The sequence below is a fragment of the Tribolium castaneum genome, chromosome 8, assembly GCF_031307605.1.
Source record: "Tribolium castaneum strain GA2 chromosome 8, icTriCast1.1, whole genome shotgun sequence".
Taxonomy (NCBI): domain Eukaryota; kingdom Metazoa; phylum Arthropoda; class Insecta; order Coleoptera; family Tenebrionidae; genus Tribolium; species Tribolium castaneum.
Window position 1 is genome coordinate 15,992,303 of NC_087401.1, and position 14,569 is coordinate 16,006,871.

The following is a 14,569-nucleotide window of genomic DNA, read 5'->3' on the forward strand; positions in this document are numbered from 1 at the left end:
TTTGAGTTATGAATTTTTTTGTTGAATAAAATTTTTCACCATAGAAAATGTGTATCTTAATTTTTGGCAAAAAAAATCAAAATTTTAAATCTCATGAAAAGTTCGTATAATACAGAAAATGAGCCGCTGAATTCAATGGAACAAACCGCATTGCTCTACGACTATTAGTTTTTGAGTTATGAATTTTTTTGTTGAATAAAATTTTTCACCCTAGAAAATGTCTATCTTAATTTTTGGCATAAAAAATCAAAATTTTAAATCTCATGAAAAGTTCGTATAAGACAGAAAATGAGCCGCTGAATTCAATGGAACAAACCGCATTGCTCTACGACTATTAGTTTTTGAGTTATGAATTTTTTTGTTGAATAAAATTTTTCACCCTAGAAAATGTCTATCTTAATTTTTGGCATAAAAAATCAAAATTTTAAATCTCATGAAAAGTTCGTATAAGACAGAAAATGAGCCGCTGAATTCAATGGAACAAACCGCATTGCTCTACGACTTTTAGTTTTTGAGTTATGAATTTTTTTGTTGAATAAAATTTTTCACCATAGAAAATGTGTATCTTAATTTTTGGCAAAAAAAATCAAAATTTTAAATCTCATGAAAAGTTCGTATAATACAGAAAATGAGCCGCTGAATTCAATGGAACAAACCGCATTGCTCTACGACTATTAGTTTTTGAGTTATGAATTTTTTTGTTGAATAAAATTTTCCACTATAGTAAATACTTGTCTTACATGACCTGACCTGACCTGACTATAAAAATCACTAATTAGATTAAAAACGGCAAGAAAATTCGCCCATTTTCGGGTGTTGTAGAATTTTTTCAAAAAGAAAAACAATTCATAGAATTTTGTTAAAAATGAGCTGAACAAATACAAAATTAAATCGAAATTTTTGGAGCGTCATTGAAGCACGTTTTTGTATTAAAAACTCAATCTTTTTGCGATACTTTGCTAAACCAACCTAAAATAAAAAACACTAAAGGCCGGTTTAGAGAACGTTTTAACCGCAATTAAAATTTAATTAACGATTAACTTAACATTTTTCAATGCAAAAAAATAAATGGCAACTTTACTTTCCCCTCGTGTTATTTTTACATTGAAATATATGTCACTTGGCGTCGTGACGTCACACTTAACGACGCCTTAGACGACGACGTCACATGATGATGTTTATTTTCGGACGGCGAGAAGTTGTGTCAGGTTCTTATCTTTTTCGCTTCTTCTAATGAGAGGATTTTAAATGCGTATTTAGAGGTCGGCTTATTTTGGAACAACGAACGCCGGAACAGAGATTTATGTTTTGTTAATGTTGCAAGAAGAAATTTATTTATATTTTCAAACGCTAGTTCTTAATTAATTCGTCAAAATGCAGTGAGTGGCGCTTTAGGAATTTTATAATTTGTTGTTTGTCACAGTGCCAACTTTTTCTAACAATTGCCAAGAGTTGCCTCGAGAATTTTCTCTATTATCAAGTTTGCAAATTGTAATTGTTTCAATAAGGTTCCTGTTTACGTAATTAAAATCTCGTATTTTTGCCAACATTTCGACTCTCATTTTCATTGCCAACCACGCAAAAGTTTGCAACTAAAGTGGCTTAGAAAAAGGAAAATTGTTTGCTTTGGTTGGTTGCAGTTTTGGTCGTCCTCGCATTTGTTTATTTGGAAAACCATTCAAAATTAGCCTATGGGTAAATAAGGTGTCCGAAATAGCCGGGCGCTGAGTTGACTGCGATGGATGTAATGTCAAAAAGTTTATACATAACGTGTTCATTTTTGAATTATGGATCATAGTGTGTGGATTGATTTTAGTAGAGCAAAAAATCGTGCTTCAAATTATTCTCAACAGCTGTTTTAGGGTTCGAAAAATAAAAAAGTGCATAAAATTTTGGTAGAGCAATTTTCAAACGCCGATTACGGTAAAATTAATGCCAATTTTTTTATTTTCTCAAATGCGGCAAAATTATTCGAAAAAGTGAAACTATTTTGATGAAAGCCTATGTAAAATGTTCCGAGAAATCGATTGGCGTCGAAAAAATTGCCAAATAGTTTTTTAGTTTAGTTTTAAAACGAGTTTTTAAAAAATATTTTTTTTGTGAAGAGAATTTTAAATCGTGTAAAAAGCTAGTATTACACGTAAAATGAGCCGCAGAATTCACTCAAACAAACCGTTCTGCTCTACAACCTTTAGGTTTTGAATTATGAATTTTTTAATAAATAATTCGGCGCATCCACCATTTTTTAAATTAAAATAAGCTTTTAAATAAGTTTTCGAATGAGCTTGTCTTGTAGGAATGGTAGTGTAATACGTAAAATGAGCCGGAGAATTCACTGAAACAAACCGCATTGCTCTACGACTTTTAGTTTTTGAGTTATGAATTTTTTTGTTGAATAAAATTTTTCACCATAGAAAATGTCTATCTTAATTTTTGGCAAAAAAAAATCAAATTTTTAAATCTCATGAAAAGTTCGTATAACACAGAAAATGAGCCGCTGAATTCAATGGAACAAACCGCAGTGCTCTACGACTTTTAGTTTTTGAGTTATGAATTTTTTTGTTGAATAAAATTTTTCACCATCGAAAATGTCTATCTTAATTTTTGGCAAAAAAAATCAAATTTTTAAATCTCATGAAAAGTTCGTATAATACAGAAAATGAGCCGCTGAATTCAATGGAACAAACCGCATTGCTCTACGACTTTTAGTTTTTGAGTTATGAATTTTTTTGTTGAATAAAATTTTTCACCATCGAAAATGTCTATCTTAATTTTTGGCAAAAAAAATCAAATTTTTAAATCTCATGAAAAGTTCGTATAATACAGAAAATGAGCCGCTGAATTCAATGGAACAAACCGCAGTGCTCTACGACTTTTAGTTTTTGAGTTATGAATTTTTTTGTTGAATAAAATTTTTCACCATAGAAAATGTCTATCTTAATTTTTAGCAAAAAAAATCAAATTTTTAAATCTCATGAAAAGTTCGTATAATACAGAAAATGAGCCGCTGAATTCAATGGAACAAACCGCATTGCTCTACGACTTTTAGTTTTTGAATTATGAATTTTTTAATAAATATCTCGGCGCATCCACCATTTTTCAATTTTCAACTAAGCTTTTAAATAAGTTCTCGAGTAAGCTGGTCTTGTAAGAATGGTGGTATAATACGTAAAATGAGCCAAAAAAATCAATGAAACAAACCGTCTTGCTGTAAGACTTTTAGTTTTAAAGTTATGAATTTTTAATTAAAGAAAAATTAAAATGTTTTTGTGACAAGAACCGTTGCCCGGAGCGGCTTCGGGTTTTTACGAGAAAACAAATAGTGTCAAGCCCTACCTGATGCTTTTTTGATTTTTGCTCCAAGTCTTATGTTTTGAAAAAAAAGGCGAGAAAAAAAATTGCAATTGTCACTTTTATTCAATATGTTAAAATGCATTGAATAAAAACTTCATAATAAAATAATAAAATAAACTATAAAAGCAATGTTAAAAATTCTTTCAAATATGTTATTAAATGTTTTTTTATTTAAAAAAAAAACAAATTAAGTTAACTAATTATTGTAAACGTCTTCTTGAAGGTAAATGTGTTTTTGGCAAAAAAAAATTTAAATCCTGTCATTGGAACAAACCGTTTTTTGCACTTTAATAAGGTATATAAAAAGACATCGAAAACTGCATAAAACTTCACTAGAGCGAGTTTTACATTATTTTTTTTTTCATCTTGATTGTTTTTTTGCAAATGGACCCTTTACCATCTTTCCTGTAATATAGTATCTCTGCGTGTTTCTCGACGCCTTCTTGAAGGGCCTCTCTGAGACTGCCGACGGCCTGTTGCGAGGTCAAAGGGCCGCACAAGAAGTCGCAGGAGGCCGAGCGTTGCATCACTTCCGCTCTGGAATAGCCCGTCAGTCGACAGAAGCCGTCCGAACAGTAGATTATATGACATTGTCCTTCGCGACTGTTGGCCACCAAAAATGAACGATCTGGAAATGAATTGAGGAGAGGCTTTAGACAACAATCGATGCTATTATGGCCGATATTTAGGTCGAACGAAATAAGATTAATTGGCGCCGCTGAAATTGAACAGAAAAATTTCGTAAATAGAAAGGCAGACGTAATTTTTTTTAGCTACATAAAAATTCGCACAAAACTGAAATTATTATTTAAAAATACAGTAGAGTCCGGTTGTAGCGAACTCCGAAAATGACAAAGAACAAGTGTCAAACATTACTATTTCTAAGAACGTAAGAAAAAATAAACTAACTCAAATTCTTCCACATTAGAGTAATTAAATTCCCACATCAATCAGTCCATAATCCCAGTAATTTATAAATCAGTTCCTCGTCAAACACCACATCAATCTTTCATAGATTGGAACAATTATTCACTTAAATTAAATTGGAAATTTTATGTTCCGAAATTCAGTCCAAAAAATGCATCATTTTTGCGGCAAAATATGCGCCCTCTCGCTCTAAACAAACGCAAAAGAAAGAGAAAGTCTGACTGTGAAAGGGTCGAAAACGTTGATTCGGATGAAATATTGATCGACTTGCAGCACGAATAATGTACAACTTGAATTATTATACAGTGTCATCTGGCGGTGGTTATGAATAGCGCGGAAAAGGACTGCATTACTCGGGACAGGGCCGGATTGATTTTTTTTTTTTTGATACGGTGTGATAACCTGATTAGCCCCCTGATCGATATTTGAACTGATAACTGGGGCTCGTTAGTGTCATTAAAGCGGGTCGATGTTAATGGATTTGTAATTTTTATACGCTGATAAAATCAACATGATTTGAGTTCGTGTAAGAAAAGACAATTTTTACGAGCTATAGCAAGGTTAAAAGGCTTTTAAACGCTGCGGAATTATTTAAAACGGAGGTTTAATGCGTGTTTATTTGGAGATTTTCTAAGTGGATCGAATGACGGAGAGAATGGAAACGGCTAATAACAAAACAAACAAAATTTAGTCGTATCGCACGCTTGATTAACTAAAACTAGTAAATCAGAGCCAATCAACAAAAATTAATTAAATTTTTATTAAAAGTATCACAGCTTTTGAACTCTTTAAAATAAAATATAAGAGAACATTTTTTTTGTATTTGATAACCAAATGTTCGAAAAGTCTTCTAAAATCCTCAGGTTTGTCAACGTTAAGAAAACAGAGTCGTTTCATTTGAAAAAATTGAATTATAACAGTTTTTTACTAACAATTTTGAAAAAATCATACCAGCCTTGAATTTTGACAGTTCACAATTTTAAAAATTCTAGCAGGCTCTCCGAACTTTCGGTTATAGAACGCAAAAAAATAATCACTTGTTAAGGGTTCAAGGGCTGTAATATCTTAAATAAGCCCTTGCAGGTAAAAATTTTGACAAAAAAGTGACATATGTCAAAAACTATGACAGATAAGTATCAACAAACTGGCAAAATTTTACTCAAAAATATAATAAAAATGTGTGGTTACTACTTAAAATTTCAAAGATGGCGCTGATTTCTCGTAGGCCCGGAAGCTCAGCCATTTTGCAAATAATTTATTTGAACTCAAAATGGTCGATTTGGTTTTTATATAAAATTTTAAAACTTTACTAGCTTTATTAGAAGTTATAAATTTTCTAATGTATAGAAAGAAGGCGCAAAATTAAAAAAATAAAAAAACAGTAATAAAATTCTATTTATAAGCTGAATTTACAGTTATTTTTCTTGCACTAATAAGTTAAGGAATAAGTGCAAAAAGTGCAAAATTCAATTATCATATGAGCTACATAGTGAATTTTTTTTTTGAGAATAGCGACACTTTGTTTATTTAATTTTGGTTCAAAACAACACATAAACGTTAATAAAAAAATTAGAAACTAAATCTTAATTAGTTTTAATTTAATTTAATTTTAATCAAGGAATTATAAGAATTATAAGGTCGTAGGACCCGATTTTAGAGAAATTTTGCAAAATAATAAATTAAATAAAAATTAATGTCTTATCTGCGTTGAAAATGGATTCAAGAAGAGCAAAAATAATTTTGTTGGAAGAAAAAGGAGTGAAAAGGGATGTAAATAAAACAAATAGTGGTCAAAATTTTTTTGTCACTTTTATTAGAGACAGGACTTGAAAATTTCCAATATTTATTTTTAGACGATTACATTTTTCAAAGTATTGCAATCAAAGTGTTATTAATTGTCCAAATTCGACCCCCAATATTAATCGCAAATTTAAAATTCAATTTTTATTAATTTATAAAAGCAAAAAAAAAACACCGAGCTGTAACAACGTTAGTGAATTTAATTTAAGTACAATTATTATCAGCTTTTGATAAAGAGGGCAGAAAGTGTGCTTTGAACTTTGAAAGCAAGAATCAAATAAAGGTTTTCTTGCGTCGCAAATAATTTTTTCATTTCTCCGAAAATAAGTCTAGTTTGTAAACAAGATTTAAGCCGTATTTCATATTCACCTTTCGAATTGCAAAGATGCGAAAATAAACTCGCCTATCCTTAAAATAAACAAATCGGTTTCCGGCCAAATAAACACACTTTTAAGTGGGACATTTTCATTAGCCTCGACTGTACGCTCAATTAACGAAATGAATTTTTTCCACCGGACTGTACCTTGACCATTATTGCGATGGAACAACTTAATTTATTCAATTGGAAGGTTTTAAGGCCGGGTTTTTGGTCATTTCCCCCGGCATTCGAACATCGGGGGTGGTTTTACGACGAAAACAACCCTTGGAGATGGGTAAATTAGGAATATCCCAATTTGGGCCAGAAAATGAAAATTTGAATTTTTAATTTGTGGAGATTGGATTTTTCGGCGAAAATGTTTCTCTTGACAGTTGCCCCCACCCCTTAAATTTGGCGCTTCTTAATTAATGTTGTTGATGTGGTTTTGCTGGGCAGTGCTACCAACTTACTGTCAGTGTCGAATTTCCTGATGATTGTTTCAATAAGCGTGGTCCTGGGAGCGACAAGCCCTCTTCGCACCGGCATATCAACAACTACAATGCACACTCGATGATCATTTTTTCGTTAGGAAAAATTCATAGAAACACCAAAAATAAGGCATCCATAAGGCAAATTCAGCGGTTTAAATATAAAATCGCGGCTATTTGTAGCGCTTTAAAAATAAACGCCTTGCACGAAAAATCCGGCGATTTTCACCAAAAGACGACCAAATCTATACGAATTTCGGTAAAAATACACCCCCGAGGGTGCGCGCGCATTGCACTCGAGATTTTCGCGACATTGGCGCGCCTCGAAGCTCAGTGTCATTCAACTGAGCTTTCGCAGGTGGCAGGAATCGGCGCCAGCAGGAAAATCCCGCACTTGCGCACGATTTTGTTGATGTTCGAGGGGTAATAACACGAAATTGAACGATCAAATTTGCAACGGTAGGCAACACGGAATGCGGGCTAATTTTACATCACAGGCGGAAGTGTATTTTTAAATTTTATGGCCGAGGAGAGACAAGTTTTCGGACAAGTTATAGCCGACCAAATGTGCGCAAAATCGACCCACAAACACTACGAAAATGTCCAGAAAATTTCAGACAAATCGGGCCGTAATTAGCTGATGTATTGAGATGCCAAGAAAAGGGGAAAAATGCAAAATCTTGTAAAAAATTATTTTCAAACTCTAAAACTGTGGCAATTACGGGATCATTTTGTACACATTAAGGACTTCCTATGCCATCTATTTCCAGAGTAGTGTTTCACTTTCAATTTTTTTGGTCATAATAACTCAATAAATCCAACGTGTAAAGTTTAAAAAAGGCGAATTGGTTCAAGTTACTGCTACACCACTTTCTAGAAATTATTTTTGTTTTTCTTTAATAACTTTGAAACGGGGTAATCATTTTAAATGATTTGCTATCAGATATTCGACAAAATTTTATTTGTATCTTAGAAGTTTCAGCCAAATAGAGACAAAATTATCTGATATAATAATAATAATAATAATAATAATAATAATAATAATAATAATAATAATAATAATAATAATAATAATAATAATAATAATAATAATTAAACCCATCTTTGCGAAATAATTGTACAATAAAGTACAAAATACATGTTTTTAACTCGGATTTTTTTAATTAAAAATCGAATTTTGTTACTTGACGCAATATAAAAAACTATTTTACTAAATAATCTTCGAGGAAATGTTCGATTTCTGATCACCAAAGTACGTATTACAATTTTTTGTGTTGAAAAAGCGACAAAATGGCCGACAAATAAAGTCAAAATACAATTATTCTTTTAATAAAATTCTTTTTATAAATTATTTTTGATCTATTTTTTTACGTAATAAAAATAATCTATGAGCTTATTTAACGTAATTATTTTATACTTTAAACTTAATAAAAAAATTGGCTTATAGAGACGAGTGCCACCTTCCGGTGTCAATTGGTACCTAGCAAATTCCAAAACAATGTTCCTAGAAATAAAGTAGCAAAGTAGTTCTTATATTACGATCCAAATCATATTTATTTACATACAAATCCCTTAGTATGTATTTCTTAATAATATCAATCCCAAATAACTGTTTCTGAATCTAATTTTTCAAAAAATGTTTTCTGTAATTCTATAGATGTTCTGTAGTAATGGTTTGTATCGCGGCTAAATTCCCACCCGGTCAAATTTAAGGTTATATTCGTAAATTATCTAGAAAACATCCCCCAAAGCCCACTTTTTCCAGTCACATGCGCCCCCAACCCTAAAAAATCACCCCCGTGACAAAGTTTTATAAAGTGAGTCATGTCCCAATCCGACACAAAACGGGCCCTCACCCCCGAAGAATGGTCCTTCCTCACGCACTATTTCGTGGGCAACGACCACCGCTACCGCGAAAACATCATAATCCCCCGCACCCTAGGCCCCGTCCAAATCAAAAGCAATGAAGAAAAACGCGTGGAAGCCTTCTTCGAAAGTTGCCCCTTCAAATCGCTCATGAGCTGCGTCATGGGCTACGGTCTGGGGGCTGCCATCGGTCTGTTCTCAAGTAGCGTGGGGCCCACGGCCACCAACGTGGAGCAACAAACGGCGAGACAAGTCTTCCAAGAAATGAAAAGCACAACGCTGAGTTATGCTAAGAATTTTGCCATGATTGGGGCCCTGTTTTCGGCAGTGGAGTGCAGCATTGAGACGGTGATTTAGAAAAATTGTTGATTTTATGGGGTTATTGGGGTTGTTGTTGCAGATGAGGGGGAAATCCGATTGGAAGAACGGGACGTACGCGGGGGCTGTCACAGGGGGGCTCATTGGGCTAAGGGCTGGGGTTAAGGCGGGCGTTCTGGGGGCGGCGGGATTTGCGGCGTTCTCGACCGCCATTGACTATTACATGCATTCAAGGTTTTAAATTAGTTAGGTAAATTAGTTTTGTAAATATTTAAAATTGTAAAATAAATAAATAATAAAATGACACGAAGTATAAATCTATAACCCAACTCCATTTCCCGAACCATTAATTTTCCTAAAGAGATTGAAAAAATATTATATACACTTTGAGACACTCGCTACGCTCGTGGCATAATTCAAGTAAAAGTTTCAAAATAGTGGTACCTTTGGAAAAAAATATATGAGGCTCTCTGATTTAAAAAGCCGATTTTTTGTTTAGTAATTTAATAGATAATGAGTGCACATAATGCATATTAGAAAGCCCTCCTTGTGTAACAAATTAAATCCATACAGCAGCAGATCGCCGTTTCGCCGAAATTCCGTTTATATAAGTCCAAGTTTACTTTCACCAGAGTTCAAACGCCAATTGTTACGTTTAAAATTGCATAATCTTTGACATTACTAATAATTTTGTAACAAGCCGGCCATAAACAAATATCAACACACGTTTTTATTTCCTAATGACTTGTCCTTGAACGTTGCAGTTTCAAGCGAACAAAACAATAAAACTTACTATTTGCTTGACCAATATTTATTTACACGAAAAAAAATTAAACCTTCTTAGAAATAATAAAATATAATTAATTAAAAATATTTACTATTATTTCGCCCATTGGCGATTATTTCACCAAAAAATGGGTAGGATCGTAAAATCAATTTCCAAATTGGCGTGAAATTTTCACGTTGATATTGGTATTATTTCGTCCGAATAGTCGGAAATACCACTGCACTTTCTGTTTTCGGGAGGTGTATCATAAATGCTGCCGGTACAAGATTCTTCCATTTCTTGTCGAAAACGCGCGAGTGAAAGTGCTAGAAACACGCGCTAAAACGCTTTTTTTTCGATTCACAAACTGTAAGTAGACTTTATTATATCATCGGCGGCTTCCACGGCGAAAAAAAACACAATTTCAGGGCTAGTTGCACATTTTATAACAAAATTATCGAAAAAAATCGCAAAATTTGTGTATTAACCAACGAGCTCATTATACAGGGTTAGTCCAAAAAAAGTATCCTTGGTCTATCTGCTAGCAATTTTTTGCTAAAGAAGGCTTAACTTTATGGTTTGATACAATTTTTATTTGTTTTTGGTATACAAGGAAATTAAATATATACATATAATTTATTATTGATTTATTATTGAACGCCATTTCACGGTTGGACTTTTGTTAATCGTGTCTGTGTGCATAAGGGGGCCACCACCCCCCCATACCTCCCACTATCACTTAAAAGCATCGCAGGATGCACTTGTTTCATTTTATGACAGTTTAGACCAGTCACTAGACCAATTGTAAAATGTCTCGTCGATCCTAGTGTGTCTAACGTGTTGTGTATAATTTTATTTCGCAAAAAAAATTAAATTAAACCAAGGTAAGAGAGTGAATCTTTGGGGAAAAAAATAATAGTTGCGATTATTGCACAAGTTCAAGTCAGCGATTTTGTCGTCGCTTGACAATGAAATACTAAACTGACCCAATTTTTCTACTTCCGTTATTATTGCACTTCAATAACAAATAAACCGTTACGATTACGTCATTTATTATTTATTGCGGCTCAGGGACGTGTCCTTGAAAATTGTTTAATTAATTAAAAAGAAAATTGCCGAGTGCGTTTTGTTGCTGCTTTTCATTAACTTTCTCTAACATTTCTTGTTGTTCCTTTTTTTGCTGCATTTTACGAAATTTCTAATTAATTATGAAGACATCATTTCATAATAATTCGTCTGGACATTATTTAATCGTTACATAAAAAATAACATTTCTTTGAAATTATAATTAAACATAATGTGGGACTAACATAAAAATCAAATACACTCACTTGATTCCAGTTTTTTTCTGTCCATTGAAGATAATTACCATTAATTGATTAAACTAATGCAAGCACATGTTGCATTAACTATAATTAACTCAGTTTTTTGCTAAAAAATAAAAATATATTTGTACAAAATTAAAACTAATACTTAATTAGTATTTTGTAATTTTTCCTAATTAATTAATTTAATTATTTTACTAATTATTTTTTATGTAATTTACTAGTAAGTACAAGAAAAATTTTATTTACGCCCGAATTAGTAAATTTATCTTTATAATTAAAATATTTACTAAACAAATTAGCAGTAAATTAGGCAGAAGCTAACTAATTATTACTATTACTTAACAAACCAACTAATTTTCAATTTAATTTTTTATCCAAATCAACTAAACAATAATAATTTACAATCGTACTTAATTGATTTAATTTACTAATTAAAGAAACTAATTGCAATTAATTAATTAATTATTCACAACTGGATTAATAATTCACCAAGTGCTTAGTGTGGAAAATTGATTAACAATCAATAATTGACGAAATATAACGTCACACCGCGACGTTTCGTTTCCGCTCACGTCTTCCTCAATGTGTGTCATTTAACCAACGCTACCGTCTCCCAATTTTGCTATCGAGACCTCGTTCGTGATCGAAATAAATTCCATAAATGCACTAATTTATACAAAATTCGTCCGGAGCCGCCTCCCTTGATTCTACGCTCATGAATGTCAAAAGTAAAATTAAGGACACGTTTTTTGTCCTTCACTGTACACATGATGACGTAAGTAAAGGGATATTGCAAAGGTGGCGGGAAAAAACCAACGAACGCAGCCACAATTTTTGAATTTGCAGTTTTACAAAATGGGGGATTCCCAGATTTGTAAATTCTACGATGGGCAGAATGTGCTAGTGACCGGCGGGACAGGCTTTATGGGGAAAATTCTCATCGAAAAGTTGCTGAGAAGTACAGACGTTGCGACGATTTTTCTACTGATAAGGGAGAAGAAAGGGAAGAATGTGCATACGAGACTTGACGATATTTTTGACAATATTGTAAGTTTATTAATTTTATTGATTATTTAAATGACGTAATAAATTTTATTAGATTTTTGAACGGTTGAAAAAAGAGCGCCCAAAATTCCGCCACCGTGTGGTGGCTGTTGCCGGCGATTGTTCCATTTCCGGTCTAGGTTTGACCATCACAGACCGTCAGAAATTAATGTCAGAAGTACATATTGCATTTCATGTCGCGGCAACTGTGCGATTCGACGAAAATTTAAAACTTTCGTATTCAATCAACGTTAAGGGGACAGCTGATGTGATCGAACTTTGCCGCCAAATGAAAAATTTGAAGGTTTTTCGAATTTTTTTCCCAATTTTTTGGTTTAATTTGCGGTTTTTAGTCCCTAATACACGTGTCCACGGCCTACTCCAACTGCCACTTGGACTCGATTGACGAAACTTTCTACGACTACCCGGTGGATTACGAAAAAGTTGGAGCTCTGCTGGAGAAGGTTTCCAAAAGCGAAGCCGACAAACTCACACCCAGGTAAAAATATTTCTAAAATCGGCCTGAGCGTGTGCACTTTTTAAATAAGTTAGTTTTTATGTCAATATTCGGGGAAATACTCGATTAGAAAATACTTTATATACGAATAACTATTTTAGAATGAAAAATTGTTTGGTTTAGAGTTATAGGCAAATGGCCCAACACCTACACGTTCACCAAAGCTTTGGCCGAAGCTTTGATCAGAAACACCGCCACGAGTTTGCCTGTCGGGATTTTTCGACCAGCGATCGGTAGTAGAAAAAATTTGTATGTCATCCGTGAGATAACTGTCTATTTTAGTTATTTCAACGTACAAAGAACCAATGGAGAGTTGGATTGATAATTTGTATGGACCTACGGGGGCTGTAGCTGGGGCTGCTTCTGGACTTCTCCGTGTTTTTCCATGTAATGAGGATGTGGTGGCTGATATTGTACCAGTTGACACGTGTGTGGCCGGAATTATCGCAGCGGCGTGGGATGTGACAAATAAAAGGAACGAAAGGTATCAACAAAAAAATTCAAAAAATTTACGTGCATAGAGAACAATACAGACAGGGTGATTCAAAAGTACCCTACAATTTCTCGGGAGCTGATAAAGGACATTAAACTGAATAAAAAGTTCCTATGACAAAAAATTATTTGAGCCTTTTTTCACGAGATATAGCTCCTTAAAGTTAAATTTTTAAGATACTTCAGATGATATTTTTTTTGAATCATATATTTAATAATATTTTTTTAATGTATAATGATGTGCAAAACAATTAAAAAACTTGTAAATTCGACGTCATTGGAAACAAAAGAGCAACAATCGATACCGTTGCTAAGGAAAACAAATTAAATAATATATAAAAAAAGTTCTTGAAAAAAAAATAAGAGTTTGTGCGACACTTTTGAATCACCCTGTATAAATTTTGAAAAAATTAATTTCAATTTTCTGGACAAAAAAATTCCCTAGGACGTCCCCCAGCATCCCCATCTACAACTACGTCTCCTCCGTCAGCAACTCCGTGACTTGGAACGAATACATAACCCTCAATAAAATCCACGGCACAAAATACCCTCTCCTGAAGGCCCTCTGGACCATTAAAATCGCCGCCATCAGCGACCCCCGCCTTTACCTCCTAATGCGAATTTTCCTCCACTTAATCCCGGCCTTTTTCCTGGATTTTTGTGCCATAATCGTCGGCCAAAAGCCACGTCTAGTCTCAATGTACAGCAAAATCCACAAATTTTCCGACGTTATCGCCTTTTTCTGTACAAGAGAATGGAAATTCACTAATGATAACGTGGAAAATCTTTGGGAGAAAATGAACACCGCTGATAAGGAACTCTTCCCTTTGAGCATCACGACAGTGCCTTGGATCACCTACTTTCGAGGCTATTTCAAAGGGATAAGGGTGCACTTGTTGAACGATCCCATGAGCACGCTGGACGAGGCTAGGGCCAGGAAAAGAAAGTACGAAAAAAAAATTTTTGTTGTACATTTTTTCTATTTTTACTCTCGTTTCAGGTTCGATTTTGCACACAATGGTCTCAAGTTTTTGTTCGTTTTTATTATTGTTACGCTGTTTTGGATTGTTGTTTTTAAAACTGCGGCTTTGTTTAGCAGTGACACTGAAGCGGTAACGTTTAGTAATAGTACAGATAATTTTTTAACAGATGTTTTAAACAGCTAGCTTAGGTTTGTAAGTTATGGTTATTGTGCCAATAAAATTTTCAGCTTTTTGTGTTGGTGATTTTTTTTATTTTTTTTTCCTTCCCCACCTTTCCAAACCACATTCTTTCTTCTTTATTTATTTTTTTCTCCGGTTTTTAATTCTT

At 33.4% G+C, this 14,569-nt stretch overlaps 3 protein-coding genes across 8 annotated transcripts in view; 2 read left to right on the forward strand and 1 right to left on the reverse strand.

Moving 5' to 3' along the window:
- The window catches only part of LOC662676 (potassium voltage-gated channel subfamily H member 6), a 38,159-nt gene extending 30,881 nt beyond the window's left edge, over window positions 1–7,278 (reverse strand). For 2 of the 3 annotated variants that reach the window (XM_015980893.2, XM_008196432.3), the window contains exons 1-2: window positions 6,910–7,277; window positions 3,752–3,982 (exon numbers count right to left, since the gene is read on the reverse strand). In XM_015980893.2, the coding sequence (XP_015836379.1) occupies window positions 3,752–3,982; window positions 6,910–6,985 (307 nt within the window). In that variant the 5' untranslated portion in view covers window positions 6,986–7,277. Of the gene's footprint in view, window positions 1–3,751; window positions 3,983–6,909 lie in introns of all 3 variants that reach the window. The other variant, XM_008196431.3, reaches the window with a different exon arrangement.
- A 1,234-nt stretch (window positions 7,279–8,512) lies between these two features.
- LOC662644 (uncharacterized protein) lies at window positions 8,513–9,417 on the forward strand. Of its 2 annotated transcripts, XM_064358282.1 has the most exons (3): window positions 8,513–8,640; window positions 8,693–9,141; window positions 9,194–9,417. In XM_064358282.1, the coding sequence occupies exons 2-3, from the start codon at window positions 8,752–8,754 to the stop codon at window positions 9,350–9,352; spliced, it is 549 nt and encodes a 182-aa protein (XP_064214352.1). In that variant the 5' UTR covers window positions 8,513–8,640; window positions 8,693–8,751; the 3' UTR covers window positions 9,353–9,417. The 2 variants fall into 2 exon arrangements, with proteins under 2 accessions (XP_064214352.1, XP_015836394.2); XM_015980908.2 differs by having other exon boundaries at window positions 8,580–9,141.
- A 681-nt stretch (window positions 9,418–10,098) lies between these two features.
- LOC662610 (fatty acyl-CoA reductase wat) lies at window positions 10,099–14,473 on the forward strand. 3 transcript variants are annotated; one of them, XM_008196429.3, is made up of 8 exons: window positions 10,099–10,246; window positions 12,052–12,252; window positions 12,305–12,553; window positions 12,603–12,748; window positions 12,890–12,999; window positions 13,049–13,250; window positions 13,704–14,204; window positions 14,259–14,473. In XM_008196429.3, the coding sequence occupies exons 2-8, from the start codon at window positions 12,061–12,063 to the stop codon at window positions 14,422–14,424; spliced, it is 1,566 nt and encodes a 521-aa protein (XP_008194651.1). In that variant the 5' UTR covers window positions 10,099–10,246; window positions 12,052–12,060; the 3' UTR covers window positions 14,425–14,473. The 3 variants fall into 3 exon arrangements, with proteins under 3 accessions (XP_008194651.1, XP_973790.1, XP_064214350.1); XM_968697.4 differs by lacking the exon at window positions 10,099–10,246 and adding an exon at window positions 10,554–10,761; XM_064358280.1 differs by lacking the exon at window positions 10,099–10,246 and adding an exon at window positions 11,580–11,980.
- The last annotated feature ends 96 nt before the right edge of the window (window positions 14,474–14,569 follow it).

Excerpts from the sequence above, each read along its gene's own strand:
- LOC662644 (XM_064358282.1), top strand. The coding sequence starts at position 8,752 with ATGTCCCAATCCGACACAAAACGGGCCCTCACCCCCGAAGAATGGTCC. Across the intron at positions 9,142-9,193 it reads TGGAGTGCAGCATTGAGACG|ATGAGGGGGAAATCCGATTG; the intron begins GTGATTTAGAAA and ends TTGTTGTTGCAG.
- LOC662610 (XM_064358280.1), top strand. The coding sequence starts at position 11,921 with ATGAATGTCAAAAGTAAAATTAAGGACACGTTTTTTGTCCTTCACTGT. Across the intron at positions 11,981-12,051 it reads TTCACTGTACACATGATGAC|TTTTACAAAATGGGGGATTC; the intron begins GTAAGTAAAGGG and ends TTGAATTTGCAG. Across the intron at positions 13,000-13,048 it reads GATTTTTCGACCAGCGATCG|TTATTTCAACGTACAAAGAA; the intron begins GTAGTAGAAAAA and ends TGTCTATTTTAG.